Source organism: Cyrtonyx montezumae, unplaced genomic scaffold (assembly GCF_038088225.1).
Source record: "Cyrtonyx montezumae isolate F1298 unplaced genomic scaffold, pur_monq_1.0 scaffold_11, whole genome shotgun sequence".
NCBI lineage: Eukaryota > Metazoa > Chordata > Aves > Galliformes > Odontophoridae > Cyrtonyx > Cyrtonyx montezumae.
Genome location: NW_027071837.1, coordinates 2,089,121 through 2,117,082, shown reverse-complemented (window position 1 = coordinate 2,117,082; position 27,962 = coordinate 2,089,121). Strand labels below are relative to the sequence as shown.

Here is a 27,962-nt window from a genome sequence, read left to right as displayed (position 1 = left end):
AGGAGGTGTGAACCTCTCAGCTCGCAAATCATTTCTTACACGTGTCAGCATCCTCACAGTACAGCCGTGGCCTCGAGCAGCTCAGGAGTCGCGCGGCCAAGGGGTGTTACGAGGGCATTGGGGTGGAGAAGTGCTTTCTTGGTTTACAGCCTATTTCTGTGGGATTTAAACTAGAGCAGCCTCACTGAGCGCTGACCCCGGTGCTGCACTGGGCTCACCCGGAGGAGCGGGCGCTGCGGGATGGCTGCGCCCCGCACCTCTGCGTCTGGTACTGATACATACACTGGCGACTTGATTTTATACTATAAAAGGATTTGTATTACGGCTAACCGTTTTAAAAGATTTTTGTTTTTAAATTATGCAAAAATTAAATGGTAATAAAAACCTTCCTCATCCCCCCGGCTCTCGTTGACTCATTCGTCGCTTCGGTTCCGCCCTCCGCGCCGCCGGGGGGCGCTGTGCGGGACTGTAGCCCTCAGCGCACCGCCCACTTCCGCTTCCGGCCCGGCGCCGCCGCCGCGATGTCGGACTCGGAGAGTGAGGAGGAGGCGGATGGCGGCCGCGCCGAGCCCTTCTCGTTGGCCGGATTCCTCTTCGGCAACATCAACGAGGCGGGGCAGCTCGAGGGAGACAGCGTCCTCGATAAGGTAGCGCGGCTGGCTGCGGGACGGTGCCGTCGGTGCCGCGGCTGAGTGGAGGGAGAAGAGGGGGCTGAGAGACGGCCGGGGCCGGAGTAGGCCTCGGAGGGGCGGTGGGTGCCGAGCAGGGGCTGCCGGCACCGGGCTGGGGCGGGGGAGGCGGAGGAGCCTCCCTGATGGGACGTGGCTCTGATCTCTCCAGGAATCCAAGAAGCACCTGGCCGGGTTGGGTGCCCTGGGACTGGGCAACCTGATCACCGAGATCACAGCCAGTGAGGACGAGAACCCGGAGGCTGACGGAGCCCACCTGGATGAGGAAGGTCAGGGACTGGGGTACCTGCAGGAAACGGCAGCGTCAGGGCTCCCCTTAGAGAGGAGAGAGTGCACCTGGGTCATCTGGGCTGCAAGCAATAGCACTGTGCCTGGTGACAGATTCTCTGGCAACGGCCTTACTTTCTGTTTCTTAACAGAATGAATCCCATCTTATCTCCTGTTCCCTTTTGTATGTCTTCCGTTTTACAAATTTTAGTGTTTTACTTCTTATCCTTCTTTCTATCTCACAAATAAATTAATCTGTGTGTTAAACTCTTACAAGCCAAAATATTGCCTGGCTTGTTGTTATATTTCTTGCTTATTTATTTATTCACAAGCTTCTCTAACAGTTTCATTGGGTGAGTGAAAGGTATTTGATGTGCTAAAGCTAGTTACCGGTGAGTCTGTAGGAGAAATTTAGAGCTTTTGGTTGGAATGAGGAGAAAATATTCTGATGTGAAAAGTTAATTAGATGTTTTTATTCCTGTAAGAAAAGGACCCGTAGAGAAGGATTCAGGAGTACGTAGTAAAATCAGACATTGGTAATATACATCGGAATAATGTGTTTTTTTGACCAGATGTTTTTCTCTGTAGGTTGGGTTAAGAGCACAGAAGATGCTGTTGATTACTCAGACATTAATGAAGTGGCAGAAGATGAAAGCCGTAGGTATAAGCAGGCAATGGGCAGCCTGCAGCCGATTGGAAGACAAGGTAAATGGGGTTAACACTACAGCTCTAGCTAGTTGAGTGAGTTTTGGGGCAATTGGCCGTGGCAGTATTTCTCTTGGTGGGTACTGTTGTGCCTTTTCCCTCATTGTTTCGAGAAGCAAAATAAAAGCTTTTGTGAAACCATGTTCACAGGATCAAGCCATGTTTGCTGTCTTCCTATTTTAAAGAAGGAGTTCTTGATCAGACTTAAACTACACTCAGAAGAGAAACAAACATCCTTCTTCTGGGATCTCCTGCAGAGAATACTAATACTTGCTCATATTTCTTTAAACTGTGTTCTTAGGAGAAGTTATTAAGGCAGTCAGGTTCTTCTCAGGGATAATCAGAGGTAGAGTGCAGTTCCTGGACCCTTGGAACGTAACGTCAGTCATAACCTCTCCCCTTTTTTACCTCTGATTTCTTTTTCCAAGTGACTTTCTCCAGAGAACACTTCAGTTCTTTGTTGGTGCCAGAGATCTCTGTGTAGTAGGAACAGATTTTCAAACATGTGGTTAACTTAAACTCCCTTTTAAGTTCCTACTTAAGTTTCCTTTAAGTGTTTTATGTTCCAGTATTGCAAATTAATGTGAAGGAAGCTGAACTGGTAAGAGTTTTAGTTATGAGATGAGGATGGTCTTTCCTTGTTCAGATAAAGAAGAGGCATGGTCCTCTCAGCAGGCTGAGAAGTGGTGGATATGAGACAGTACAGATGGGAAGGTTGTCTTGCTCTCCTTTGTAGTCAGCTTAATATACAATCTTGTCTCCTAACTGGTTAGATGAAGATGAGGATGATTATGATGCTGACTGTGAAGATATTGATTCCAAGCTGATGCCACCACCACCACCACCTCCGGTACCTGGAAAGAAAGAAGATGAGAAGGATGCAGCTGCCACTGGTGAGTGGATGCTTCCTTCTTCCTTCTGGCAGTGTGAATGTCTGTGACATTGCTGCACAGCAGTTTGTGCTGTGGGAAGGACCCACGTATCATCAAAATTCTGCATGCAGACTGCATCTGAAGGTCGGTCTTTGTCCTGACTCAGTGTTACAGGACTGTCTGAGATGAGCTCCTGTACAAAACCCAGAGTAAAGAATAATATTTCTAATTACTTAAGGACTGCTGAAATACTGATGTTCACAATGAAACTTGATTATTTTTTTTTATCCCATTCTCTCAGTTGTAGTTGGGCAATTCAGCTGGAACACATACGAAAAAATGAAAGGTTAAACAGGAATGGTACCTGTAACATCTGCAGAGGCTTGGTTTTTGCATAATGTGATATAAAAAGTAGATGTGGCATTAGGGGTTTGGAGGAAGCCTTGGTTTATAAGTTGGTAGTAGTATCTGAGGTGGAGATGGTTTCATTTTGCCCTTCATCATTGCTCCTTCCTCCGCTGCCTCCTACAAGCTGGATTTCAGCAGCACCTCTGATTCTGAGTCAGAGACATCAAGAATCCAGGCAGGCAGAATCCAAAGAAGGTAAACTCACACTTCCTCTTGCAGGAATCATGCAGCGAGATGCTACCAAACTGTTGCCAAGTGTTACAGAGCTCTTCCCGGAATTTCGACCAGGCAAGGTATTGTTAAAATGTGGGAAAGTGGAAGAAACTATGGTGTGAGCCTTTTCAGAATGAATTGTATCTTATTATAGACACGTAGTAGATATATATATATATATGTATATATGAGAGTGCCTCCTTTGTATGCTTCGTTTAAGAAGCTAAAGGGTTTGCATTTTTATATGTCATATTTTAATTAATACTCTTAGCATAAGCAAATCTGGTGTTTCCCTGTTTTGTTGTTGTTTTTTTAATCAGTTATAGTGCATTCATATATTTGGTGCTCAGCTTGTGATGTCAGAGACTGCATCAATGTTGAACATGCTCAGATGTCACAGAAATCAGTGCAAGATCTGAAGGAAAAATTATCAGTGCATAAAAGCAGCTTTCTCAATTATAGAAGAACCAAAAGGGAAAGTTTTCCATTTTGATTAATGCAGTTTATGGAGGTTGCAATATGCAAATAGGGAAACTGCACTGTGATGGAAATAAATGTATTTATCCTGGGCCACAGTCTTCGTTTGTCTCTGATTGCTTAAGATATCAGGGGCTTGGGGTTGTCGTTCAGCCTCTGAATTTCAGAGCCTTCTCTTTCGATGCTGCTTTTCAGGTGGGGTAAAGAAAGGCAGGCAGGCATTTCCACAGTGCTTTCTTTCTATTCTAGGTGCTGCGTTTCCTCCGTCTCTTCGGCCCTGGGAAGAACATCCCGTCGGTTTGGCGCAGCGCCCGCAGGAAGCGCAAGAAGAAACATCGGGAGCTGGCCCAGGACGTGCAGATGCAGGAGGGTGATGGTGTAGCTGAGAGCGGAGTGGAAGGAAAATCTCCCTGGGAGTACGAGTTTGCTGCTCCTCCCCCTCCTGAGCAGTGCCTTTCAGATGATGAGGTGGGATGTCTGAGACTTAGGGTTGCCAGCTAGCACTGGGGTAGTGGCGGATGGGACAGCAGCTTCTAGAGTAAAGAGCTTTTCTTCCAGAATATAACTGGAGGACAGGGTTGGCTTGTATTCCAGCAGTGCAGAAGCTCCTCCAGATGCTAGTCAGTGACTTCAGGTGATGCTTCTTACTGAGAAGGCTGCATCTGTGGTACAGGATCAATAGGAGAACTTATCCTCTTTGTATCAAGAAGTCTAATTGCAGAACGTTCTTAAGGCAGCTAGTAGGTATGGAAAAGCACTTCTTAGATACACTTCTGTTCTTTGAGAACGAGCTGGGCAGCTTGGAAGGGTAAACCTGTTACTGATGCACAGACCAGTGGCATAACAGTTCCCATAATGCATTCTCTATTTGCTCTGCTTTAGATTACTATGATGGCACCTGTGGAATCAAAGTTTTCCCAGTCAGCTGGGGATACTGACAAGGTGACAGATACGAAGCCTAAGGTGGCAGAATGGCGCTATGGCCCAGCACAGCTCTGGTATGACATGCTGGGAATCCCAGAAGATGGCAGTGGATTTGATTATGGCTTCAAGCTGAAAGAGAAGACAGAGCAGGAGGTTAAAGGACAGGCAGATGAGAAGGTGAGAGGGTATCTGGGTGGGGGTGTGGCTCTGCACATTGCTGTGGATCACACACTGAGAGCAGGGACAGGATGGCTGTGCAGCATACAGTATGAGACTTCTATTGTTTCTCCTTTAGCTTGAAAGTCTAATGTCAGTATTCAAAAAACTATTCTTTCCCTCCAGGATGCGGAGTTGGTGGATGAGAAGGATGATCTGCTCGCTGATGAGCACTTCCTTATGGTGACACAGCTCCAGTGGGAAGATGATGTTATATGGAATGGAGAAGATGTCAAACACAAAGGAACAAAAACACAGCGGGCAAGTTTGGCAGGCTGGCTGCCATCAAGCATGACTAGAAATGCCACTGCATACAATGCCCAGCAAGGTGAGTAATGGTCCAGTATGAGCTGTATTAGAGCTGACTGATTGTGTGCTTTCCTCTCAAATACAGAATTATTATGTTTCTTATATCTTGCCTCGCTTCTGCAAGGAAAAACAAATGGGAACATCAAATCACACCTATCTTTAGTGGGTGCTAGCATCAATTCTTTGCTGTTCAGCTATTGGTACAAAATGCTGGGAAGGAGCACTGGAGGTAGCTTTCTATTACAGTTTTCACTTTAGCACAGCTTTATCTGATCTGTCCAACTTTGCATCTAAACCTACAGTACGTCCTAAACACGATGAGTCCATTCACATGTGTTATGTCTTATACCTTCCACGAGCATAAACTTAAGTGGCACATGTGATGTGGATGTGAGTTGGTCTGCCCTGGTAGAGTGGCAAGGGATTGGGGCAAGCACTCTCCACACAACAATTCCTTCCTGTCTGCTTGGCCATCGTTTTCTCTATGACAAGTTTGAGATCAGATGGGAAGCTGCTGGAGGCCAGACCAACTGTTCTGTTAGTGGTAACTGTCTGCACAGAGCCCCTCCCTTTCATAAGGATCACACAGAAATGCACTTTATGCTTTGTTGTGCAACATACACAGAGCTAGCCAAATGTGATTTTGAAAAGACTGGAGAGGCCAGCAGTAAGCTGTGGGTGGACTTTTTGTAAATTACTCTTACCTATTTTAATGGCATCGTGTTTGTTACCATAGGAGTAGACCATCCTTATTCAGACTGGCAATCACTCTTTGTGTATCACTAAGAAACAGGTATCTACAATACCTCCCTGACTCAAATTCAAGCAAATGTTCCTTTTGTTTTCCTTTTTTCTAGGGTTGAACCGCAGTGGCTCCTTGCTCAATCCACCCATTCCACTAGCACAGAAACCAGGTGTAGCAGGAGTCCTAGGTCTGGCAAAGGGCAAAGAAAAGCAGACCTCTGAACAGCAAGGTAACGAGGATGTTAATTTTCACCCTAATCTCTTTAAGTGTTGGCTGCTTCTCTTTGCTTCAGATTTGAGTTTTCTTTTGCCTTTGTGAGTCTGAGAAGACCCGGAAAGACTGAGAAAGTTGAGTAAAGATGATGTGAAGGATGAGCTCTAAAATGGATTTCTGCCAATTTAACATATAAAAATGTCTGCCTTATGATTGTTGCAGTTTCCCTGGATGAAGACAAGCCGTGGTACTCCATTTTCCCAATTGATAATGAAGAGTTAGTATATGGCCGGTGGGAAGACAATATCATCTGGGATGATCAGGCAATGGAGACATACTTGGATCCCCCTGTCCTGACACTTGATCCAAATGATGAAAACATAATTCTAGGTATGTGGCATTCAGAAATTTGACTCAAATGGGAAAATGCAAGTGGAAATAGAAGCACGGATTTATAATTGCACTGTAATGGAAATAAATGATCTGGGTCAGTGCTTGTGGCCTTTCCTTGTAATGACTTTTGAAAATAATTTGCAAGTGATTGAAGGCCTAATTGAAAGGCAGCAGCACTGGTGACTAACAGTGTGGCAAACACTTTCTGCTCCCAAGATAATAGCAGTAGCAGGAGAGTAAAAATTGATGCCCTCAGACTTAATGTCAGCATAAGGGATGTTTTAGAAGTGACTGCCTGAATTCTACTTGCAGGCATGCTGGTTTGAAGAGGGAAAGGAGGGAAGTAAGTAATGGAGTAGCTCATGCCATTCTCAGTATGGGTTGTAATTAAAGCCTGAAAAAGCAGATGGAATCTTCAAGCAGCCTTTTGTAATTGAAAGATAAATCTATCTGGCTATGGTCTGGATTGCATTTCCTTTCTCAGGAAAGTGGGGGCAGTTACAAGCATTTCTCTATGTGTTGGTTTTGCTATTAGCCTAAAGCCTTGACAATCATTTATAATTTCAGCTTTGTTAAAGTGCAAAACAACAAAAAAATTCCAAACTTGCAGTATTTTTTTTCTCTGCATCTGAAATATACAACAAAATTGCAGATGTTTATGTAAATAAATGACAAAGGTAAACCTTTCTCATTTTATTTAAAGTAGTATGAGACCTCTGCATGAGGTTGGTGTAGCATTTACTAAGCTGATGTTGCTGGTCTTTGATTCCTATGTGAAAATCTCACTGGAGAATCACTCTTTCCCCACTTTTGAACTTTCAAATTCAAAGTACTTGGTGAGAATTTTTTGAGAATTTCTTTTGGATTCAGGTCCATATTATCTTTGGATTCAGACTCACTTTCAAGTTGTGTATGTACGTGGGAAAGAAAAGGTTTATTAGCACCTGTACTTAGGGAATGATTTTGGCACTCCTTTGATCTTGACCTTCAACTCTTTAGAACAGCTTTGGCAGAACAGATGCTGTTTCTTGTTATTAGTAAATTGTGTTGAGCAATGGATACCCCATGTTTTGTTGGATCTTCTCTAAAACAATACACACCTGACAAAGATTCACTGGCTTGTACTACAGATGCCACTCCTGTGAGGACAGTTATTACAGTGTGGAAATTGGGGCTATGAAGAAAAAGAGAAGAGGAGCACGGGAGGAGGGTAGTCGCCTCAGAAACTGAACGAAGGGCTAAAAAGTCTTGACCAAGCTCCAGCTTAGCAGGAAGTTGTGATACTGAAAAGGGACGCTAGGGGGGAGTGCTTACAGCGTGCCTACTTGTCTTTTTAGAAATTCCCGATGAGAAGGAAGAAATGACTTTGAACTCTCCATCCAAGGAAAACAAGAAAGAATCTTCTCTAAAGAAGAGCCGAATTCTGTTGGGAAAAACAGGTGTCATAAAGGAGGAACCACAGCAGGTCGGCATAAGCTTTAATGTTTTGAAGGTTGGGAATGACCTGGGAGGAGTGACTGATTTATTTATTCGACACCTGTCTCTGTTCAACATTGAATTAGAACATGTCTCAGCCGGAGGTGAAGGATCCCTGGAACCTCTCCAACGATGAGTTTTACTACCCTAAGCAGCAGGGACTTCGAGGAACCTTCGGAGGCAACATCATCCAGGTAGTCACAGCAGTACTGCATATAAAGTGAGAGATGGATTGCCTTGGTAATGAACTTTGTAGCTGGAAATACGATTGAGGAATACCTTCTGTCAAAGAGTAACATGTATGATAATAAGTGAGTTTGAATGCATTGGTATTACCACCAGCAGACCTAAAAGTATTACTAGGTTCTCTTATGTAAGGATCAGCTGAATTGAAGGATGATCTTGAGATGCTATGTGTCATTCTTTCTTAATATTTACTTTGCTCCTGCGTTAGCACTCTATTCCAGCAGTGGAACTTCGCCAGCCCTTCTTTCCCACCCACATGGGTCCTATGAAGCTTCGACAATTTCATCGACCTCCCCTGAAGAAATATTCTTTTGGTGCCCTGTCCCAGCCAGGGCCCCACGCCGTGCAACCTCTACTGAAGCATATAAAAAAGAAAGCTAAGGTACAGTTATCCCTCTGCATGTATAATGTCTGCTGTGGCTCCATTTAGCTGATCTACTTCATGTGCTGTTTTCCTCATGCTGTATTTTCACTGGCACAGATGAGGGAGCAGGAACGTCAGGCTTCTGGGGGAGGTGAAATGTTCTTCATGCGCACACCGCAGGACCTGACTGGCAAAGATGGAGATCTCATTCTAGCTGAATACAGTGAAGAAAATGCTCCTTTAATGATGCAGGTTGGCATGGCAACAAAGATTAAAAATTACTACAAAAGGGTGAGTGTGTGAGTTTTGCTGTTGGACAATGATTTTCTTCTGCCTCCTGCTGAGTGCTAATTGCATTTCCACTGCATGTTGCAGAAACCTGGCAAAGATCCGGGAGCTCCAGACTGTAAATATGGAGAGACTGTTTATTGTCACACTTCTCCATTCCTGGGTTCTCTGCATCCAGGCCAGCTGCTGCAGGTGAGAAAAACAGGTGTACCAGTTGATTTTGCTCCTAGTCTCTGTGTTTCCAGATAACAGTGCAGTTGTTGGCCTTTATATATATTTTTTAATGTCTCTCTGTTACGTGGTTTTCAAAATTTTGTAGGAATGGTAGGATTTTGTAGGAGGTGAATCTTTCCTTCTTTGCTCTGTAATTACATTAGAAGTGCTGTTGTTAGAGGAGCCTACATAGAAGGCCAAAACTGCTTGAATGCTGGGAAATTTAGTTAAGCCAGACTTGGAGGGGATAGGAAACACGGATTGATCATGATTTGTGGTCTGTGAGCAAAAACATGCATGTTCTTACTGAGAATTGCACTGTTAAGTGTCTGCTGGGTGCCAGCTGGATACTGGTGAGAGGAATTCCACCATGGTGAACCTTTCTGTGTTGTTGAAATGTATGCAGTTGAGACGAGAAGACAAATTAAGAATGTTGTAAGGAACAAGTGGTTACAAAAGCCATAGTAAGTGTAAAAATAAATCAACTCCAATATAAGCTTGGTGTTGCTGCAGCAATAATTCTGTTCATGACTGTACCACAAAAAAAAAAAAAGAAGCTCTGTTGTCGAGAATAATCACAGAACTACTTAATAGTAGTTGTTCAAACCACGGAGGACTTCATCCTGCTTAAACCAGGACTTCTGGAAGCCTCAGTGGCTCTCTTACTCTTAAAGGCTGAACTCTACTGCACTCTACTATCCTGGTTAGGCTCTTGCAGCCTTGGTTTCTGAGCAAAGCCTTCAGACTTTGTTTCAACTGCCTTCTATTCCCAGGCTGTGAGTTGTCATGGACTCTTTTCCATGGTTATAGCATTTGTCTGCAAATTTGTCCTTTTTGTCCTTTCTTTAAAGTACCTCCTTAAAGGTAAATCCAAAGAGCCCTTCAAACTCTTTCTGCATTTGTTCTAAGTTTTGTTATGCTTCTGTGCATTGTCCTTGGTTATTCTCTTAATAAGAAGGGAACATGGTGACTGTGTGTCTACATGACTCTGTTATTAATGGCAGTGTACTGTTAGAATGTTTGGGAGCTTTGGTTTGGTTTTGAGATGTTTTTCATAGATTGTGTTAGAGAAAACTTGTTCAACTTCCAAACCTTGATTTGTTTCTCTCGTTAGGCATTTGAAAACAACCTTTTCCGGGCCCCTATCTATTTACATAAGATGCCTGAGACAGATTTCCTGATCATCCGGACACGACAAGGCTATTATGTGCGAGAATTAGTGGATATTTTTGTAGTTGGTCAGGAGTGCCCACTTTATGAAGTACCTGGTCCGAACTCTAAGCGAGCTAACACTCACATCAGAGATTTTCTGCAGGTATGTGATAGTTTCGGGATCTGAGAGGTCTTTAGTGGAAGTTTCTGTTCAAAGCATGGACATTCCCAATGTGGTTTCTATATAGAAAATTTCAAGACAAATATTTTTCCCACGTTATTTACAAAAGTGGTTGTGCTTGGTGCAGATAAGCAGCTTAAAACCCCTTACTAAGTAAGCTTAACCAGAAACAATGAGCTTTAAATAGGAAGTCTGAGGTAGTCACTGTAAAAATAGCATTGTTCGTACTGCCTCTGCAGCTTTGTTGTATTCTTTCTTTGGACTTTTGTTTTGTAGGTTTTCATTTACCGCCTCTTCTGGAAAAGCAGAGACCGCCCTCGGAGAATCCGCATGGAGGATATCAAGAAGGCCTTTCCCTCTCACTCAGAGAGCAGCATCCGCAAGCGGCTGAAGCTCTGCGCCGATTTCAAACGTACAGGTACTTCAGATCTGTCATCGTGGACCAAATCTGGAAATACACTTAGGATGACGTTGGCATCTGATGTCTGTGGGATGCTGCTCTGTCTTTGACCTGTGCCTTTTTCAGGGATGGACTCAAACTGGTGGGTTTTAAAGCCGGATTTCAGATTGCCAACAGAGGAAGAGATCAGAGCAATGGTGTCCCCGGAGCAGTGCTGTGCTTACTACAGCATGATTGCAGCTGAGCAGCGACTGAAGGTAAGTGCTCCTTGTTGGCTCTAAGGCAACTTACTGACAAACAGTTCTGTGAAGGATGAGATTAGGAAACACCTTCAGCCGAAAGCTAATTTTGCTTTGTAGTAGGCAAATTAGGCCCCTGACAACTGGGTAGCTTGCTATATTTTCTGCTGTCTAAGCAGGGAGTTAAAAATATAATGGCTGAGAACTTATGCCTGGTATTTAGATGTTGAACCAGCTATGTTCTACCTTTGACTAAAGGGAAGTTGTAAGCAAGTGTTTCTGTTTCTGTCTGGATCTCTACAGCATAAAGTAAGCAGTGTGTGACTGTGTATGGGGGACAAACAGCACATATAATATTTTTCTTCAGGATGCAGGTTACGGGGAGAAATCCTTCTTTGCACCAGAAGAAGAGAATGAGGAGGATTTCCAAATGAAGATCGATGATGAGGTACTTGTCAGGGTGATGTAAGGAAGGGGTGCCATCTAGAGGAACCTGGCTTGAAAAATGGGGCCATGTGAACCTAATGAGGTTTAACAAAGGCTGAGTGCAAGGGGTTGTAATTGGTCTGAGCAATTCCAGATATGAGTACGGTCTAGATGAAATTGAGAGCAGCCCTGTGGAGGGGATCCCCTGTGGACTTGGGGATCTGGTGGATGAAATGCTGCACATGAGCCAGCAGTGTGCACTTGCATCCTGGAAGGACAACTGTATCCTGGGCTGCATCATAAAGAGGAGTGGAAAGCAGGGCTGGGGAGGTGGTTGTCCCCCTCTGCTCTGCACTGGAATACTGCATGTGGGTCTGGCATCACCAATCTGAGAAAGATGTGGAGCTGTTGGAGTGGGCCTGGAGGAGGGTGGCAAAGATTATCAGAGGGCTGGAGCAGCTCTCTTACAAAAAATGGTTAAGAAGAGCTGAGCTTATTCAGCCTGGAGAAGAGAAGGCTTCAGGGAGACCTCATGGCAAGGAGTTGGAACTGGACCTTTAAGGTGCCTTCCAACTCTAGATTTTCTATGATAGAAAGAATAGAAAACTAAACAGCTTTGAATGACCAGTGGTGGTAGTAGGATTGTTATGTGTTTGTTTTCATGCTGGCAGGTGCGCACGGCCCCGTGGAACACCACACGAGCCTTCATTGCTGCTATGAAGGGCAAGTGTCTTCTAGAAGTGACTGGTGTAGCAGATCCTACTGGCTGTGGTGAAGGGTTTTCTTATGTGAAGATTCCAAACAAACCTACTCAGCAAAAGGTATTGCTCCCAAGGTTAGGTTGAACAAGCAGCAGTAAGTGGGAAGTCGTGCAAGAGAAAGGGAATAAATACGGAATATTGGTTGGAGAAAATGTCTGAAAATGGCCCTGGGAAAGATTTTTATGTGGAATTGTTCCTAGGCTGTACCTTTCTCTGAACAGGATGATAAGGAACCCCAGCCTGTGAAGAAGACAGTAACTGGGACAGATGCTGATCTTCGTCGACTTTCTCTCAAAAATGCCAAACAACTTCTGCGTAAATTTGGAGTGCCTGAAGAGGAGGTGAGCCTGAACCTGTAGCAGACAAATACAAAGTTCTCTTCGTTGGTGGTTTCAGCAGCAGATGGTGGAAGGGGTATATGCTTTTCAAGTTGTGTGGTAAGAAAGTTGAAATCCACAACCTGCTACGTTGTTTGCATGTCTCTAAAGCCATTTCTGCTCTGTCCTCCACAGATAAAGAAGCTGTCCCGATGGGAAGTAATTGATGTGGTACGCACCATGTCTACAGAGCAGGCTCGTTCAGGAGAAGGCCCCATGAGCAAATTTGCACGTGGCTCTCGGTTTTCTGTAGCAGAACATCAGGAGAGATACAAAGAGGAGTGTCAGCGCATTTTTGATTTGCAAAATAAGTAAGTTATCTGATGTTTACAGCTGTGAGCCCCACCCCGTCCCCACCTTGAAAGTCCAGAACTATGACTTCCTGGGGCTCTCTGATATGTAGTGGTGTAGTTGTTGATTCATCTGGTTGGGTCCACAAAGAGGGCTTTGGTCATTACTGTTAACTTAAGGGTTGGCTTTGGTGTTTTGCAGTCGTAGACCTCTTGGAAAGGCAAAATGAATCGCATGGCCTGCCACATAAAATAGTGTGAGGGGTTCCACAGATCAGTTCACCAACCAATTTCCTTCTCTTTCATTCCCTTTTTTCTTTTCTTTCTTTCTTTGGTTATAACTATTGAGTAGCAACTAACAATTCCATGTCCTGTTTTTTAGGACTGCCAAACTTTTCATGAATTATTTCTTTCCGTTGCTCAAGAACGGATAGTAGGGAGGGTTTATAGTAGTGTTGATGATAGAGAAATTGAGTTGGTGGAGAAGACAGGCTTAGAACAATTGATAATTTGAACGTTTGGATTCCAGGAGGACTGAGGGGGGAATACATTAGGCTCATTAGAGATTTGCAACATTAACTTTAAAACTTCTGTGTTGTTTTTACTTTTGTATATCTGAGAAGGTAACTGATGTTCAAGTTGCCTCCTGTTTCAGGGTTCTGGAATCCACTGAGATCCTGTCAACAGACACAGACAGCAGCTCAGCTGAAGACAGTGACTTTGAAGAGATGGGAAAAAACATTGAGAATATGTTACAGAACAAGAAAACTAGTTCTCAGCTCTCTCGGGAAAGAGAAGAGCAGGAACGAAAGGAGTTACAGAGGATGCTTTTGGGAGAAGACAGTGGGAATGACAAAGACAGGGGCAAAAAGGACAGGAGAGACAAAAAGGGGCTGTGTAAGTAACTGCAGCAACCAGAATGTGACTAATCCTGCCTGTCAGAGTGTGAAAGTATTGACACATATCTAGGACTTTCCTTCTGAGCAATCACTGGCTGAATATACATTTAAAGTGTTGCCTTTGCCCAGTAGCTTTGGTTCTTTTTTCCTTCCTCTATCCCTCTCTATTTATTTATTTATTTATTTAGTAATTTTATTCGAGATGAGTTCACAAGCAGAAGGGCATTCTTGCAGCCAGGTTGTGCTAGTCTCATTGGATCTTGTGTGTATATACAACTGTGTGTGTGAAACAGGTACGGCCAGTATGTGTGCAGATGGCACTCTGTTATACTTAGGGGCTGTAGCAGTGTGTAATTTGGTAACTGGAGGTAAATGAGGTACTTGATCTGTCTCCAGGCTTGGGTTTCCTGCAGACCTTTGTGATTTAAATGTGTTCTGACAGAGAGCCTGCCAGGTCTGTAGCTGGCAGCTAAAAGTTTCTTTCCTTCACAGCAAATAAAACACTGCTTTGTAACCTTAGCTTCAGGAGCCTCTGCCAGCTCCCACAAGGATGATGACACTGCCTCAGTGACCAGCCTTAATTCCTCCGCCACCGGCCGCCGCCTCAAGATCTATCGCACGTTCAGAGATGAGGATGGGAAGGAGTATGTGAGGTGTGAGACAGTTCGGAAGCCCTCAGTCATCGATGCCTACTGCCGCATACGGACTACCAAAGATGAGGAGTTCATGTGAGACCACTCAGCTTTTCCTTTCCCTTCCCTGCAGGCTGTTTCATGTGATTGTGAGTAGGAAGTAATCACGTAGGTAAATAGTTTGTATTTACTAAATACACAATCCATTTTAGTTAAATTGGAAACACCAGCTTTATCACTTCTGAAGGAAGGGCCTGATGGCTATTTCAGAGGAGACCTTCCTTTAGTTAGGGTTCAATTTCACATGCTCCAGAAGGCAAGGAATATCAGTATAGGGAATAAAGTCATGATAAGGTCCAAACATTTTTCTGATGGCTATAAAAGTTTGGAAATCTACAGTGAAACAGTTCTTCCCCTTTTCTAGTTTGTTGTTACAGCACCCATCTTTTTTTTCTCTGCGTAGCAGACCCTTTTCCTTGGCTCCCATCAAAAAGCTGTAGTGTTGACAATGAGCCAAGCTATCACCCATCTTTTTTTCTGCACTTTGGATATGTGACATTTAGAGCACTGTGCAGAGTGGCACTGGGTGTTCTAAGCATCTGAAGTCGTGCAGTTTTGGTTAAGCTGCTTATGGCTTTGGTCCTTTAACCTGTGAAATGGTGCTCTTTTCTTTGTGAAGCATTTGGAAATGGTCCTTGTGAAAATTGCACAGTACTCTAAGAAGTCAATGATTTGAAACAAATGAGTGCAGAAGCCTGGCACTGTTGTTGTTCAGAGAAATGGTGGTTTCATAGCTGTCTGTTCAGAGGACATTAGGACTTCTGTCCATTGTTTGATTCTGAGGGGAAGAGAGCGCGTTTGCTCATACAGTTATTCTGTGTAATATGTGTGAATTAAAGACTGAATAAACAAAATGAATAGCTTATTTCATAACCTCATTGTTACTTATAGTATGTTAATGCTCCAAGGCTGTGTCTTTAATTGAGGTTCCAAAATAACCTTCATCATACTGGAAGCTGAAGAACTTAGCCTAGACACTCTGACTTCTCCAGTTTTGTGACAGAGGTTCAAGTCCCAGGAAAGCTGTACTGACAGAAGGGCACCTGATAAATCATCAGCTGAGTGGAAAGATTTTGATGTGTGTCTTTTTCTCCTCCTTCAGTCGGAAGTTTGCTCTGTTTGATGAGCAGCACCGCGAGGAGATGCGGAAGGAGCGACGTAGGATCCAGGAACAATTACGACGATTAAAACGGAACCAAGAAAAGGAGAAACTCAAAGGCCCTCCAGAAAAGAAGCCCAAGAAAATGAAAGAACGTCCAGATCTGAAAGTAAGCATAGCCACATGTTTAGCATGCTAACAAATCTTGGGTGCTGGAGGAGTGCTCTGTTCTGTGGTGTACAAAAGGTGTGACTAAGGGATTTTAGTGATCCTCTGCCACGAGTCGAGTGTGTGAATTCTGATCTGCCACTTTTCTTATATCTTTGTAGCTAAAATGTGGAGCATGTGGTGCAATTGGCCATATGAGGACTAATAAATTCTGCCCTCTTTACTACCAAACAAATGCCCCACCTTCTAATCCTGTTGCAATGACAGAAGAGCAGGAGGAAGAGCTGGAAAAAACAGTCATTCACAACGACAATGAAGAACTCATCAAAGTAGAAGGGACAAAAATTGTCCTTGGAAAGCAACTGATTGAGAGGTGAGGAAGGAAGCTGAATATTCACATGCGTATTTATCACAGGAATGAAGTGACTGGGCTTTGCTCAGATCATTACTACTGCATTTTGGTCGTGTCTGTCATTGCCCACAGCCAGTACTAAGGGACAAATGGGCTTGGATCACAAGAGGGATCACAGGAGAGAGTTTTATGCTGTTTTCTTTGTTTCTTTTTCTGACTAGTGCGGATGAGGTTCGCAGGAAATCGCTGGTCCTGAAGTTTCCTAAGCAGCAGCTTCCTCCTAAGAAGAAGCGACGAGTAGGGACAACTGTCCACTGTGACTACCTGAACGTGAGTGAAGGTGCTGCTGAGCTGACTGCAGCATCTCTGGTTCTGTTTGTACCAGCTGGACAGTTCCTTTGCTTCTGCACATCCTCAGCATGCACCACAGACGCATACCCAGAACATTAGTAAACTGAATTGCAGATGAATACGTTGCATTTTAGAGCTGCCTTAACTTCTCTGCCTCTGTTTTCTTAAGCGTCCTCATAAATCCATCCACCGGCGCCGAACAGATCCCATGGTGACACTGTCATCCATCTTGGAGGGCATCATCAATGATATGAGGGATCTTCCTAATGTAAGTCTAAGCTAACAGACTAAAACCCTTGAGCAGTGCAGTTAAAATGGATTATACACCAGAATTATGCAAGCCTTTCCTCAGATGAACACGCCACCGCTTTTCCCCCTGCGTTGTCTGTGCTATCTATGAGGAGTCTGAGCCAGTGCTCCCTGTTTTCATTCCTATTTTTTGTGTTACTGTGTTGCAAGTGATGTTTGGGAAAACTATATCAGCATAGACTGGCTGGGTTGTTTACTGTGTAAGCCTTTTGAGCCTTGGGAAAGAGGTCGTGGTGTTCTAACACAGAAGGAATTGTTCGTTTTGCCTTCCTGTGTCAGATGGAGAGATTTGGGGAATGTTTTTTTCCTCAGTCTCTTCCAATTTTTCAAGTCACCGTCTGCTGTTATGACGCATGTTGATTTATCCTGCTATGAAGGCAGTTGATAGAAGAATGGGAAGAACTTTTGTTCTGCAAAAACAAAGATTTTGTCTGAGAATCCTTCTTGTAATGGTATTAAAAAACATTTTGTAGAAGAAAAAAATAGGCACCGTGGTCTGATTGCTTAAAAACTTTCTTCTTCAGTGCCTACAGAGGTTAAATTGAGATTGACTGTGCTGGTGCTGTGTTAATAAGCATTCCTTTTTCTCGTCCTCAGACGTATCCCTTTCACACGCCAGTAAATCCAAAAGTTGTCAAGGATTATTATAAGATCATTACTCGGCCTATGGATTTGCAGACCTTGCGTGAAAATGTTCGTAAGCGGCAGTATCCTTCACGGGAGGAGTTCAGAGAGCACCTGGAACTCATCGTTAAGAACAGTGCAACGTACAATGGTAAGCTGTTAACAGTGTGGGGAAACTGTTGTTGCTAGTGCTTTGTGCTTTAGTGAGGCATACGTTGAATCTTTCAAATAAGATCAGTCAAGTCTGTTGGGTATGAATCATTCACACCTTCTGGAGCTATTGCCTTAGAACACGTGGCTCTGAGCAGAGTTTACTGTGATGATTTTACACTTTTTGGTTTTCAGTTGGAAAGGTCAGAAAGCTTGCATGAAAAAATGAGCATAGATTCTGAAGGAGATAATGCAGCTGTGAGGAGAAAGTGCCAATTCACTGAGCAGCTGTAAGTCAGCTGTATTCTGACTGCTGATAGAAAACTCTTTGTCCAGAAAGTACTCGTTTGGCAGCTCAATGTTTTCCAGCTGCATTTTATCTCTGAGCAGTGTAGCAGTCATGCTGATACTAGCAGTACTTGTTTCATGCCTTTTCTGCTTCCTTTATTATTTTGACAGCTAACTCGTTGTATCCTAATTAAAGAGAGATTTTTCATAGCTCTGTTGTTTTTGTGTGTTGTGAAGTTACTTAATGCGGTGGTTTTGGTTTTCAGAGTATTCCTTAAATGTCCATCTTGACTTCCTCAACCATTCTGTTCGACTGAGTGGATTTAATGCAACAAATAGACATTTTAAGACTCATACTCTGAAAGTTTGAAAGAGTTGGAAGGCGTAGCAGCCAGTGTTCTGCAGACACGGCTGCATTCTCACAGGGCTTCTTAAAGTTTAACAAAATGTGTAGTAGAAGTGTGAATATTTGCCACAAATAACCTTCTCTCTCATAAAACCCATACAAAGCTATAGTTGTCATGTGTGTTAAGAACATATTTGAGAACAGACTCCCAGCTGCAGTAGAAACATATGCAGTGATGCTTAAGAGTAAAGATTATTTCATATTGTTACAAAAAAGAATGCTCTTTTTAATTCTTTGAAATATTACATCGTCAGGATGTGTTCAGTAGTGTGTAGTTGAGATCTAAAAGCTTCCAGCAGGGCCAGAATTATCTCACTGTTTTTGCTGTATGCTTGCAGGGCCGAAGCACTCACTGACTCAGATATCTCAGTCCATGTTGGATCTGTGTGATGAAAAGCTGAAGGAGGCAAGTCTTGTGAATGAGTTGGGATCAGAGTGGAGAAAGGGAGGAATGGTCAAGGGTGCTTGAAGATAGAGGTCATGGCTAGGCAAAGCACAACTTTTCAATAAGGAGAGAAGAATAAGGGAACTGTGATTTTTTTTTAAGGTGTATTTGAATTTTTACAGTTCACAATGAATCTCTCAAAAAATAGATGCTTGTTCATTACTCTAGTTACTTTACCTTGTGTGTTGGCTTATATCTAGGTTATTTCCTTCTCTTAATTACAAGATTCTTCATAAATATGGAATGGGAATTTCTTTGGTACAGAGTATCCTGATAAAAGCAGTTATTAGACTAGGGTCAGCCACTGAGTTTCCTTTTATTGCAGAAAGAAGATAAACTGGCTCGATTAGAAAAAGCAATCAATCCCCTCCTGGACGATGATGACCAAGTGGCCTTTTCTTTCATTTTGGATAACATTGTCACTCAAAAGATGATGGCAGTTCCTGATGTACGTAGCTTCAGTGTGTGTACACATGAGCACGATGTGCAAAACATGCTGATTCTAGTCCAGTGGCTGTATATCACAGGGTAATACATGTCTTGTGGCTGTAAAGGCTCTGTGGAAAAAAAGGGTGCAGTGTCAGGGTGCTGGCCTGTGTGATTCTGATTGGCAGACACTTCTGTACCAACCCCTTTCAGTGGAACATTGGTCCAGAGTGAAGACACTGTTCCTGTCCTTTTTCTGCTGCTCTTAATCCTCAATGATGCCAATGTCTTTCACTCCTTAGTGGAAAACCATTGGTCTTCATTAAGGATTTTTCACTATAAAACATATTTTTCTCCCTCTGATTGTACCATGTGCCTTTGGAGATCTCAGAGCACTCTGAAAAGATGTAGTTTACAAGTGCAAACCAAACTCAATCTCATTTTTCATGGATCAGCTTTATTATACTAAAACCCTTAAGCTTAAACAATAAAATGGACTATCTGTGTCTGAGTGGAGTAAGAAACAAGGGTGTGTAGTGGTCACACTGATGACCTGTCCCCTTTAAAACTTTGTTGATCCCATTTTTAATTTTATTTTTTACCATTTCCAGTGTTTAGAAAAAGATTATAGAGTATTTCTATACCTTTGCACCACGCAGAGCTGTTAAATCAGTGTATTACTGTGGGCTCACTGTGAGATCGGACCGAAGTTTATTGTACTAGTAATGATAGTTTTTGCTGGGCCCTGCAGGGACATCTGTGTTCTTTCTTTCAGTCTTGGCCATTTCATCATCCAGTTAATAAGAAGTTTGTTCCTGATTATTACAAGGTCATCGCTAATCCAATGGATCTAGAGACTATCTGCAAGGTGTGTAGCTTGAGCTGAACTGACACTTGAGGAGCATTCAGTCTTGGTTACTTAACGGGTAACAATCTCTTGCAGAATATCTCCAAACACAAATACCAGAACAGAGAGACTTTCCTGGATGATGTCAACCTTGTCCTTGCTAACAGCATTAAGTATAATGGTAGGTGGTGAAAATAAGGCTTCAGTCTTCTTCTGTCCTTAAACGAATACATCTGGGCACCTGTTCTGCTGTGCTGTCAAAGCCTGAAGCTATGAAAACTGAACTGGATTGTTGCTTCTCCTTGCTGAGAAAGGAGATGCTTAATTGGTGATATTTTCACTGTCACATGGTGCCTTATTTACTGTTTGTAAAACTACACGTCCCTGTTCTAGTGAATTGTTTCTGAGAATTTACTTGGGTTTGACAGGGTTACAACCTTTTATCTGCCAAATACTGATGCTGGAACAAACTGGTTGCTCGTTGTTAGCAGAACGTGAACCCCACTTCGTTTCTCCTTAGATCAGAAAGCAGTGGGATTTAGGGACCTGTCTCATGAGAGCTGTGTAACCAAATCCAGTCTTTCTGTCTCAGCAGCTGACAGTGAACAAATGTCAGAAGGCATAAAGAGATTTGTTTATTACTACAGGGCCAGACAGTCAGTACACAAAAACAGCCCAGGAGATCGTAAACATCTGTTATCAGACTTTAGCTGAGGTATGTAAACAAGTCTCTTGCAATATTATTGTATGTTTTGAGTTTTCAGTAACCTTAGCAAGCTTCTTTGTTCTTAGTATGATGAGCACCTGACTCAGCTTGAGAGAGACATCTCTACTGCTAAGGAAGCAGCACTAGAGGAGGCAGATCTGGAAAGTCTTGATCCTATGACCCCAGGTCCCTACACTCCACAGGTAAGTGTCCAAGCAAAGTCTTCAGAGATTTTAAGTTTCAGTCTCCTGAGTATTTGATCTAAAGGTGCCTCTTGCTTACTGTTCTCAATCTGTCTTCAGTTTATCTTCTATTTTGTTGGATGTTGTACTTAAAACAGCTGTTTTTAAGGATAAGTGTTAGAAGCAGTTATACTGCTTCAGAGGAAGAGATCCCTAAGACAAAGAAGGCAATTTACCTTCAACAATTTTAAAATGAGCCAAGTATAGTCAGGTACAACTGAATGTCAGTTGCAAATTCAAAAACTGTAAATGGAGCAGTTAGAAACCCTAAAGCAAGCAGTAAAAAGGTAAGGAGAACACAAGGGAAAACATCAGCACTGCAGCTGGAGAAGAAGCCAGAAGAGCAGTTCTGTGAGGCTGTTGTTGAAGAGGCTGATTACTGTGAGCAAAGAATGCCTGCTATGGTCAGCAGAACATACTTTCTGCTTTCTTTGAGATTCTTTTCATTTTTCTGCTTTGCCTCTGATGGAAATAACACTTTTGACTCTTCATTACTGTTGTATTAGCAAACAGTGGTGTGTGTGTCAGTTATTCTGTACAGACCATGGGTGAATGATCAAAATCTAAATGTTGCACGCTCAGTGTGGGAAGACAGCAAAGCTTTCTTTGCAGTTGTTCTTCCCAACTGTAGATGACTAATTTTTCTATTCTGTGCATGTCTGGTGTGATTTCATCTGGAAAGTTGTATATAGCTTTAGTTAAATCAGAGCAGAAAAGAAGGTCTTGATTCAAGAACAATTTATGCATCTCTTAAGGTTATTTTTAAGAAGAAAAACAAGTTTAAAAAATGTTAGGAAAATACATATACAGAGATCACAGGGCTGGGGCCAGGATAGCAGTCTGCATACAGTGTTGGGGGTAACATACTTTAACATTTCAAACACCCTTAGATGGAATTGAAGACTATTCCAGTACTTAGAGGAAGAGGGACAAAAATACCATTCTTTTTTCCATCTGATGGTTTCCTTCTTAGGAACAGCATTATTTGTTCTGATATTTTTTATTCCAAGTTGAGGGAGGAAATGAGGCCTGGGCAGTGAAAATTGCTTATTAGTTGTCTGCTCTTCCTCTCTGTTTGCTGAAGGAAGCTCCTCCCTGACTTTGTCACCTGATGGCCACCCTTTCCCTGTGCTTCTTGGCTGAAGGTGCACTCCCACTTCCTACGCTCCCAAATTTGTCACAGATGGCAGGTCTGCTGATGGTTGCTTGGCTTTGGTTCAGATGTAGTCGTGGTGACTCATACTTATCTCCCCATATGTGTCTTCAGGAGTTGGATTCCAGAATATAAAAAGCAAATGCAGCAAGTGGAGAGCTGTCTATAGGTTACATGTCTGTTTAAATTCTTAGGAAGGCTGTTTTGCCTTATTTAAGTGGTATTGCTTCTGCTTTTAACACTTCTGGGCATTTCATGATATTAAAACTGTGTTATAAGGTTGGTTCATCAAAATCCTAATCTGCAGTTCCTCATTAGCTCCTCAAAAGCTAATTAAATACTAACTAGAGGCTTTTAGAGCACTTTATCCAAACGTCCATTTGTCTCTTTTGTGTTAGTTTTAGGGACTCTTGAGACAGTGATTGACATAGAATTTACTGAAAGGTGAAACTTAACTGTTTCATAGGTGATAAAGTAGCTTTCTTCCACTTCCAATAGCTGTGTTTGTGGTTATAAAAAGGACCATATGAAGACAAAACAGAGGTTGATGTGATCGAGTTTTCTGACTCTTGACAGTGACCAGAAGTAAGTGGATGCATACAGTGATGCTTCCACTGAAGCCTCAGGCAGTTGGCAGCCCAGGCACCTTCAGCTGGAGCTGCATGTGGACCATTGTCTTTATGAGCTGCAGAGAGGCCTGTTCTCTATAAATCTGTCCAATCCTTTTACAGTCCATTTGCAGCTTTGGCCTCTGCAGGTTTGTGCTGCATAGGAGTACTGCCTTCTATCTTGACATCTCACCTTTAATCTGAGATTGTGAGCCACTGTTTTACCAAGTTCATTCTGTTAAGAATAAGTGCTTATTTTGATGAACCAGTGTTTAATAATATAAACACTGTGCCAAAGAAATGCATTTTGCATTTAGTTCTGAAATCCTTGCCTCTCAAGATGCTTGTGGCAGTTCTATGAGAATGTTACATCTCCTGTTTCCACGTGTACTTTTGCCAGCTGATATGTATGATACCAGCACTTCCCTCAGTGTGTCATGTGATGCTTCAGTCTGTCAATATGAGAGCTGTTTGTCTGCCATGGACACAGCTCCAAAGAAGCAAAGGACTCCAGGCAGAATCCTCCATTTTTTCATGATAGATGGGTTTGTGTAAGCAAACATCACTTGGCAGGAAACAGGTGACAAAGATCAGCAGGTTTCCCAGGCAGAGAAGGGAACCTATTTCAAAAGCTGTGCAGTTTCCTTCAGTTTGACTGCTCTCATGGAATAAGAAAAATATAAAGAGCAGTGGGAATTTCAGCACAAAGAGTAGGGAACCAAAAGCCACAAAAGACTTTGCGTAAGGCCAGCTGTTGGTTTGCTTCACTGCTTCTGGGAGGAGGAACCTGGCGACTCCAGCTGCAGTCTGCTAATATGCAGTCCCTTGTAGGTTCTGAACAGGGAAATGGTGAAGTGTATTCTACAGTTATGAAGGATGATAATTAACTTATTACAATGCATCCAATGATGGTTGGAAGCTGTATGAACACCTAGGAAGAGATGGCTGCCACTGCAGATCCACTGTAATTGTAAGAGGAAAAAAAATCCACAAAAACCACTGACACCTTAAAGCTATCAAATCATGATGAATGAACTGCTTACAGTAACCATAGATGTTCTTCTTAGTCTTTACTCTGTTTTAAAATATGTTATAGGAGAAGGACTAGCAGAAGGAGATAAATAGGAGCATGAAAATAAATGATCAGGAGAGAGGAAGAAGGTGAGGAGGGCCGCGAGATGAAAGCTGGTACCAAAAAGACTAGTGGGAGCTATTCATGAATAATCCATACCAACAGAGGTTGAATGCAAACAATCCCTTTAATTATTTTGTCTGTCTGTGCCTTTGGGAATGCCTTCTAGATTTTTGTGGGTCTTCAGATTTTCCACTTTATAGTCTTTGAGATAGAGAGAACACGCAGATTCTACCTTGCATTCATGGTGACTGGGAGAAGAATGGGAGAAGGGAAAGATTTGATGGAAACTGTGTCTGCTTTGAAAACATTCACTTTTTAAGATGTAGGGGTGTCTTTTCCAGAAATATGTAGGTAAACAAAGAACTCTGGCACTTTTAAGGCCGGAAATCTCATATATACGAGCACATCAGAGTAAAGGTATGTGGAGACTGTGTGCTCTCTGATCCAAGAATGAAGAGAAATGATCCTTGTCCTGAGAGTAGAATATTAGAATAATTCTATATTCTTTTCAATTTTTCTCCTCTCTCCTCTTGTTTCCCTGCCCACCACTGTGGTCTGGATGTCTGTCATGCCTTTGTCTCATGTCCATAGTGCCTTCCTCAATGGTATTGCTATCTGTGTTCCCCATTCAGATGCGCCAGGGGCGAGGTAGGCTGGGCGAGGAAGACTCTGACGTAGATATTGAAGGGTTTGATGAGGATGATGATGGGAAACCTAAGACTCCAGCCCCAGTGAGTATATTTACAGAAATCCCATCTGCAGTCTACATGTTAACTTGTGTTAACTTGCATCCTTGCAGTAGAGATCTCCATTATTTATGGATTTTCTGCTGTGTCTGGCACCCTGGAGGACAGCAGTATTGATAGCAACAGATAGATACCTAAGTGTAGTTTTAAATATTAGTATTTATGTGAGAGTGAGAGAACAATTTGGGGTGAACCGTGGTTTAAATTGTTGGCACGTGCTGGAAATGGCAGTGGTTTCTGTGTTGTTTGATCTCACCATCCCTATTCTGTATGGCCTAGGAAGTTGAAGATGCAGACGGTGACCTTGCTGATGAAGAAGAAGGATCAGCCCAGCAGCCCCAAGCCAGTGTCCTGTATGAAGATCTTCTCATGTCGGATGGAGAGGACGATGATGATGGGAGTGATGAAGAAGGAGATAATCCTTTCTCATGTAAGTTTCCCGTTTTGCATAAAAAGTTTGAATCGAACTCTTTGTTCACAAACGCAGTTAATCTTCTTGTGTTTCCATCACAAAAAGATATGGTAGAGAGCAGAAACCATAATTGGGACGTGGAGGCCAAGTGCCCCAGTAGTCACAAAGGAAGATACTAAAGGGCAAGGTGAAAAGTAAATGAAAGCAAATGGAACTTAGGGGTGTAATGAGCATGGACGCAGAAGGAAGCAGAGTTAAGATGAGATCTAATTGATTGTACTTCATAAGGTAAAACTGAACATGGTTCAGAAGAGACTGGGAGAATAGTTTGGTGTGTGCAGCGGAGTTGGGCAGAGCTTACTGAAAGCACAACATTTATTTTGCTATGAAGTAACGTGGACAATGTTACCGAGTACTAGAAGATGGTCTGAAGGTTCTTCCAATTCTTTTCCTTGTTTCATTGAAGATGGCGTACATCAAAACGTGTGGTAGCTTTTAGAGAGAGCTTCTGAAACTTACGAAGGGGTAATGGTGGAAAGCTATTCAGAGTTGATAAATAAGGCCTTTTGAGTAGCAAAAGTAATTAGGTTGTTTCTGAATAACTTCAGAAATGGGTATTCAGGCAGTGGTGTGACTTCCCAGATATCATTTGCAGGAAGTTTTCCATATGATGCTTTCTATGTGTGACTGAAGTCAACATCGTATCCTTTAAACAAAGACATTGTGAATGTAACTGACAGAACAGAACAGTTGATCTATGACCAAATGTTGGCTTTTTACACAGCTATCCAGCTCAGTGAGAGTGGCAGCGATTCAGAAGTGGAAACCAACGCCGTGAGACCTAAACAGCCTCATGTTCTTCAAGAGAACACTCGAATGGGCATGGACAATGAAGAAAGCATGATGTCTTACGAAGGCGACGGCGGGGAGACATCTCAGGTTATGGAGGACAGTAACATCAGGTAATTAGAGCTGAGAATCTTGTTCAAATAATTATTTCCTCAAAACAAAATCTGTTCTCTTAAAACAGATCTCTTAAAACTCTTCTTTTCTGAAGTGTTTATTGTAAAAAGCTAAAGGGTATCTTGTGTTCTGTAAGTTATTCTGTTGGTTTTTTAGTGTTGCAGACATAATTGCTATAAACTTCTTGATAGGAAATTGGTTTTGCTTTCACACTAATGAAAAAATGTTTTTCCTTCTAAGTTAAATAATTTCCTTTGCATAGTGGATTTTGAAGACAATGCAAAAAAAAAACTTCTAATAGATTATCTCAGGAATTGAGGTGCCTTTGAAGATGATTTATCTGATTAACTTGATATGTGCTTTGTCTTCCTCTAAGAATAAGCATTTCCTCCCTTGAAAGGGAGCTGATGTACAAAAGAATAAGAATAGGCATTTCGGAAGGAGTTCCATTCTCAGAAAATGGCAAAGATAGCAATATCAGCTCGAGAACATCCTGACTGACTTTTCCTTGTCTGTCCATTCTGTTAAGTATTGGCAAAAGCTCCTCTGTCCTTTTTCCATTTGTGGAATTGAGTGTCTCGGTGCTGTTCCTGTCTGCCTCAAAGTGTTGTACAGGCAAGCCCTGTCCTGGCAGAGATGATCAAAACCTCCCCATAAGAGGGGCTGTACTGGGTGGGCTGTGGGATGCTGGCCGTGTGGCTGGGCCACATTCTGGTGGTGGCTGTTGCACTGTCTGCCCTCCAGTGGAGGTACCAGACAGGAGGTATTGGAGCAATCAGTTGCTTTTCCTGCCCTGAGTACATCAGGACAGGGTGAGGATCTGGTGGTGTCTTGGTTCAGGAGAGGCGGGTTTTTACTTTACACAGCTGACCACTGGCAGAATGCAAGTGCGTGGTGGTTCCAAGTTGTTCCTAGAGGACCTCAAGCCAGCGACCTTCTGCAGGAGTTAAATAGAGAATTGTTGATGCGGCATAACATGAGTGTGCAGGGAGCTGGGTGTGCTGATGGACAGTGGGCTGAATATGAGGCAGCAGTGTGCCCAGGTGACATGAAGGCCGATGACATCCTGGCCTGGATCAGGAATGGTGTGGAGAGCAGGACTAGGGAAGTCATCCCACCCCTGTACTCGGCACTGGTGAGGCCTCACCTCAAGCACTGTGTTCAGTGTTGGGCAGCTCAGTACAGAATGGACAATGAGGTGCTGGAGCAGCTCCAAAGAAGAGCAACAAGGCTGTGAAGGCCTTGGAGAATGTGCCCTACGAGGAGGGACTGAAGGAACTGGGGCTGTTTGGTCTGGGGAAAAGGAGGCTGAAGGGAGACTTTATTGCTCTCTTCCAATATCTAAAAGGTGATTACAGTGAGAGTGGGGTTGGCCTCTTCTCACTGGTGGCAGTGACAGGACGAGGGAGTTGCTTGTGAATGTCTGATATTTTCCATTCTTCATGAAACAGAGTTTAGCAAAGTGGCCTTAAGCTGCATCAGGGTAGCTTTAGGTTGGATATCAAGAAACACTTCTTCACAGAAAGGGTTGTTAAGCACTGGAATGGGCTCCGCAGGGAGGTGGTGGAGTCACCATCCCTGGATGTGTTTAAAACCCATTTGGATGTGGTGCTCAGGGCCATGATTTAGCAGGGGCTGTTAGAGTTGGGGCAGTATGGTTGGGTTGTGGTTGGACTTGATGATCTTTAAGGTCTTTTTCCAATCCATGACTGTATGATTCTATACTCCTTTTTTCTAGTTACGGCAGCTACGAAGAGCCAGACCCGAAGTCCAACACCAGGGACACGAGCTTCAGCAGCATCGGGGGCTACGAGATCTCCGAGGAAGAGGAAGAAGAAGAAGAACAGCGTTGCGGACCGAGCGTGTTAAGCCAGGTCCACCTGTCTGAGGATGAGGAAGACAGCGAGGATTTTCACTCCATTGCAGGAGACAGTGACCTGGACTCAGACGAGTAACTGCCTGGGGACTCCTTGTCCTTGGGGTGACCGCCACCTGAGCTGCTCTCAGCTCCTGGGTTTCTCATGGAAGGGACGGCATGCTGCTGCATTACCACTGTGTTAACAAGGAGCAGCCTTCTCATATGCTGTTTTATTTTAC

General features: G+C 43.1%; 2 protein-coding genes across 6 annotated transcripts in view; both read left to right on the top strand.

Annotated features, from left to right (window-relative positions):
• Window positions 1-3,972, top strand: part of NONO (non-POU domain containing octamer binding) — a 38,216-nt gene extending 34,244 nt beyond the window's left edge. For all 3 annotated transcript variants that reach the window (XM_065729342.1, XM_065729340.1, XM_065729343.1), the window contains exon 12: window positions 3,962-3,972. The gene's annotated coding sequence lies outside the window, so the exon portion shown is untranslated. The remainder of the gene's footprint in view (window positions 1-3,961) is intronic.
• TAF1 (TATA-box binding protein associated factor 1) lies at window positions 405-27,862 on the top strand. Of its 3 annotated transcripts, XM_065729319.1 has the most exons (39): window positions 491-647; window positions 841-958; window positions 1,545-1,661; window positions 2,435-2,554; window positions 3,161-3,234; window positions 3,881-4,099; window positions 4,514-4,732; window positions 4,898-5,099; window positions 5,938-6,054; window positions 6,261-6,428; window positions 7,769-7,896; window positions 7,994-8,101; window positions 8,362-8,535; window positions 8,635-8,808; window positions 8,893-8,997; window positions 10,133-10,333; window positions 10,628-10,769; window positions 10,878-11,008; window positions 11,358-11,438; window positions 12,088-12,237; window positions 12,399-12,518; window positions 12,690-12,865; window positions 13,500-13,741; window positions 14,264-14,471; window positions 15,538-15,703; window positions 15,864-16,075; window positions 16,276-16,384; window positions 16,575-16,673; window positions 17,312-17,489; window positions 18,521-18,588; window positions 18,953-19,075; window positions 19,829-19,921; window positions 19,997-20,081; window positions 20,548-20,615; window positions 20,693-20,809; window positions 24,377-24,475; window positions 24,770-24,920; window positions 25,687-25,864; window positions 27,604-27,862. In XM_065729319.1, the coding sequence occupies exons 1-39, from the start codon at window positions 522-524 to the stop codon at window positions 27,818-27,820; spliced, it is 5,583 nt and encodes a 1,860-aa protein (XP_065585391.1). In that variant the 5' UTR covers window positions 491-521; the 3' UTR covers window positions 27,821-27,862. The 3 variants fall into 3 exon arrangements, with proteins under 3 accessions (XP_065585394.1, XP_065585391.1, XP_065585392.1); XM_065729320.1 differs by lacking the exon at window positions 24,377-24,475; XM_065729322.1 differs by lacking the exons at window positions 19,997-20,081; window positions 24,377-24,475; window positions 24,770-24,920; window positions 25,687-25,864; window positions 27,604-27,862 and having other exon boundaries at window positions 405-647; window positions 20,693-20,781.
• Window positions 27,863-27,962: the final 100 nt, after the last annotated feature.

Coding starts and splice junctions, on each gene's coding strand:
- TAF1 (XM_065729319.1), top strand. CDS start 522: ATGTCGGACTCGGAGAGTGAGGAGGAGGCGGATGGCGGCCGCGCCGAG. Junction 12,238..12,398: donor ACAAACCTACTCAGCAAAAG/GTATTGCTCCCA, acceptor TTCTCTGAACAG/GATGATAAGGAACCCCAGCC. Junction 20,616..20,692: donor GTTATCAGACTTTAGCTGAG/GTATGTAAACAA, acceptor CTTTGTTCTTAG/TATGATGAGCACCTGACTCA.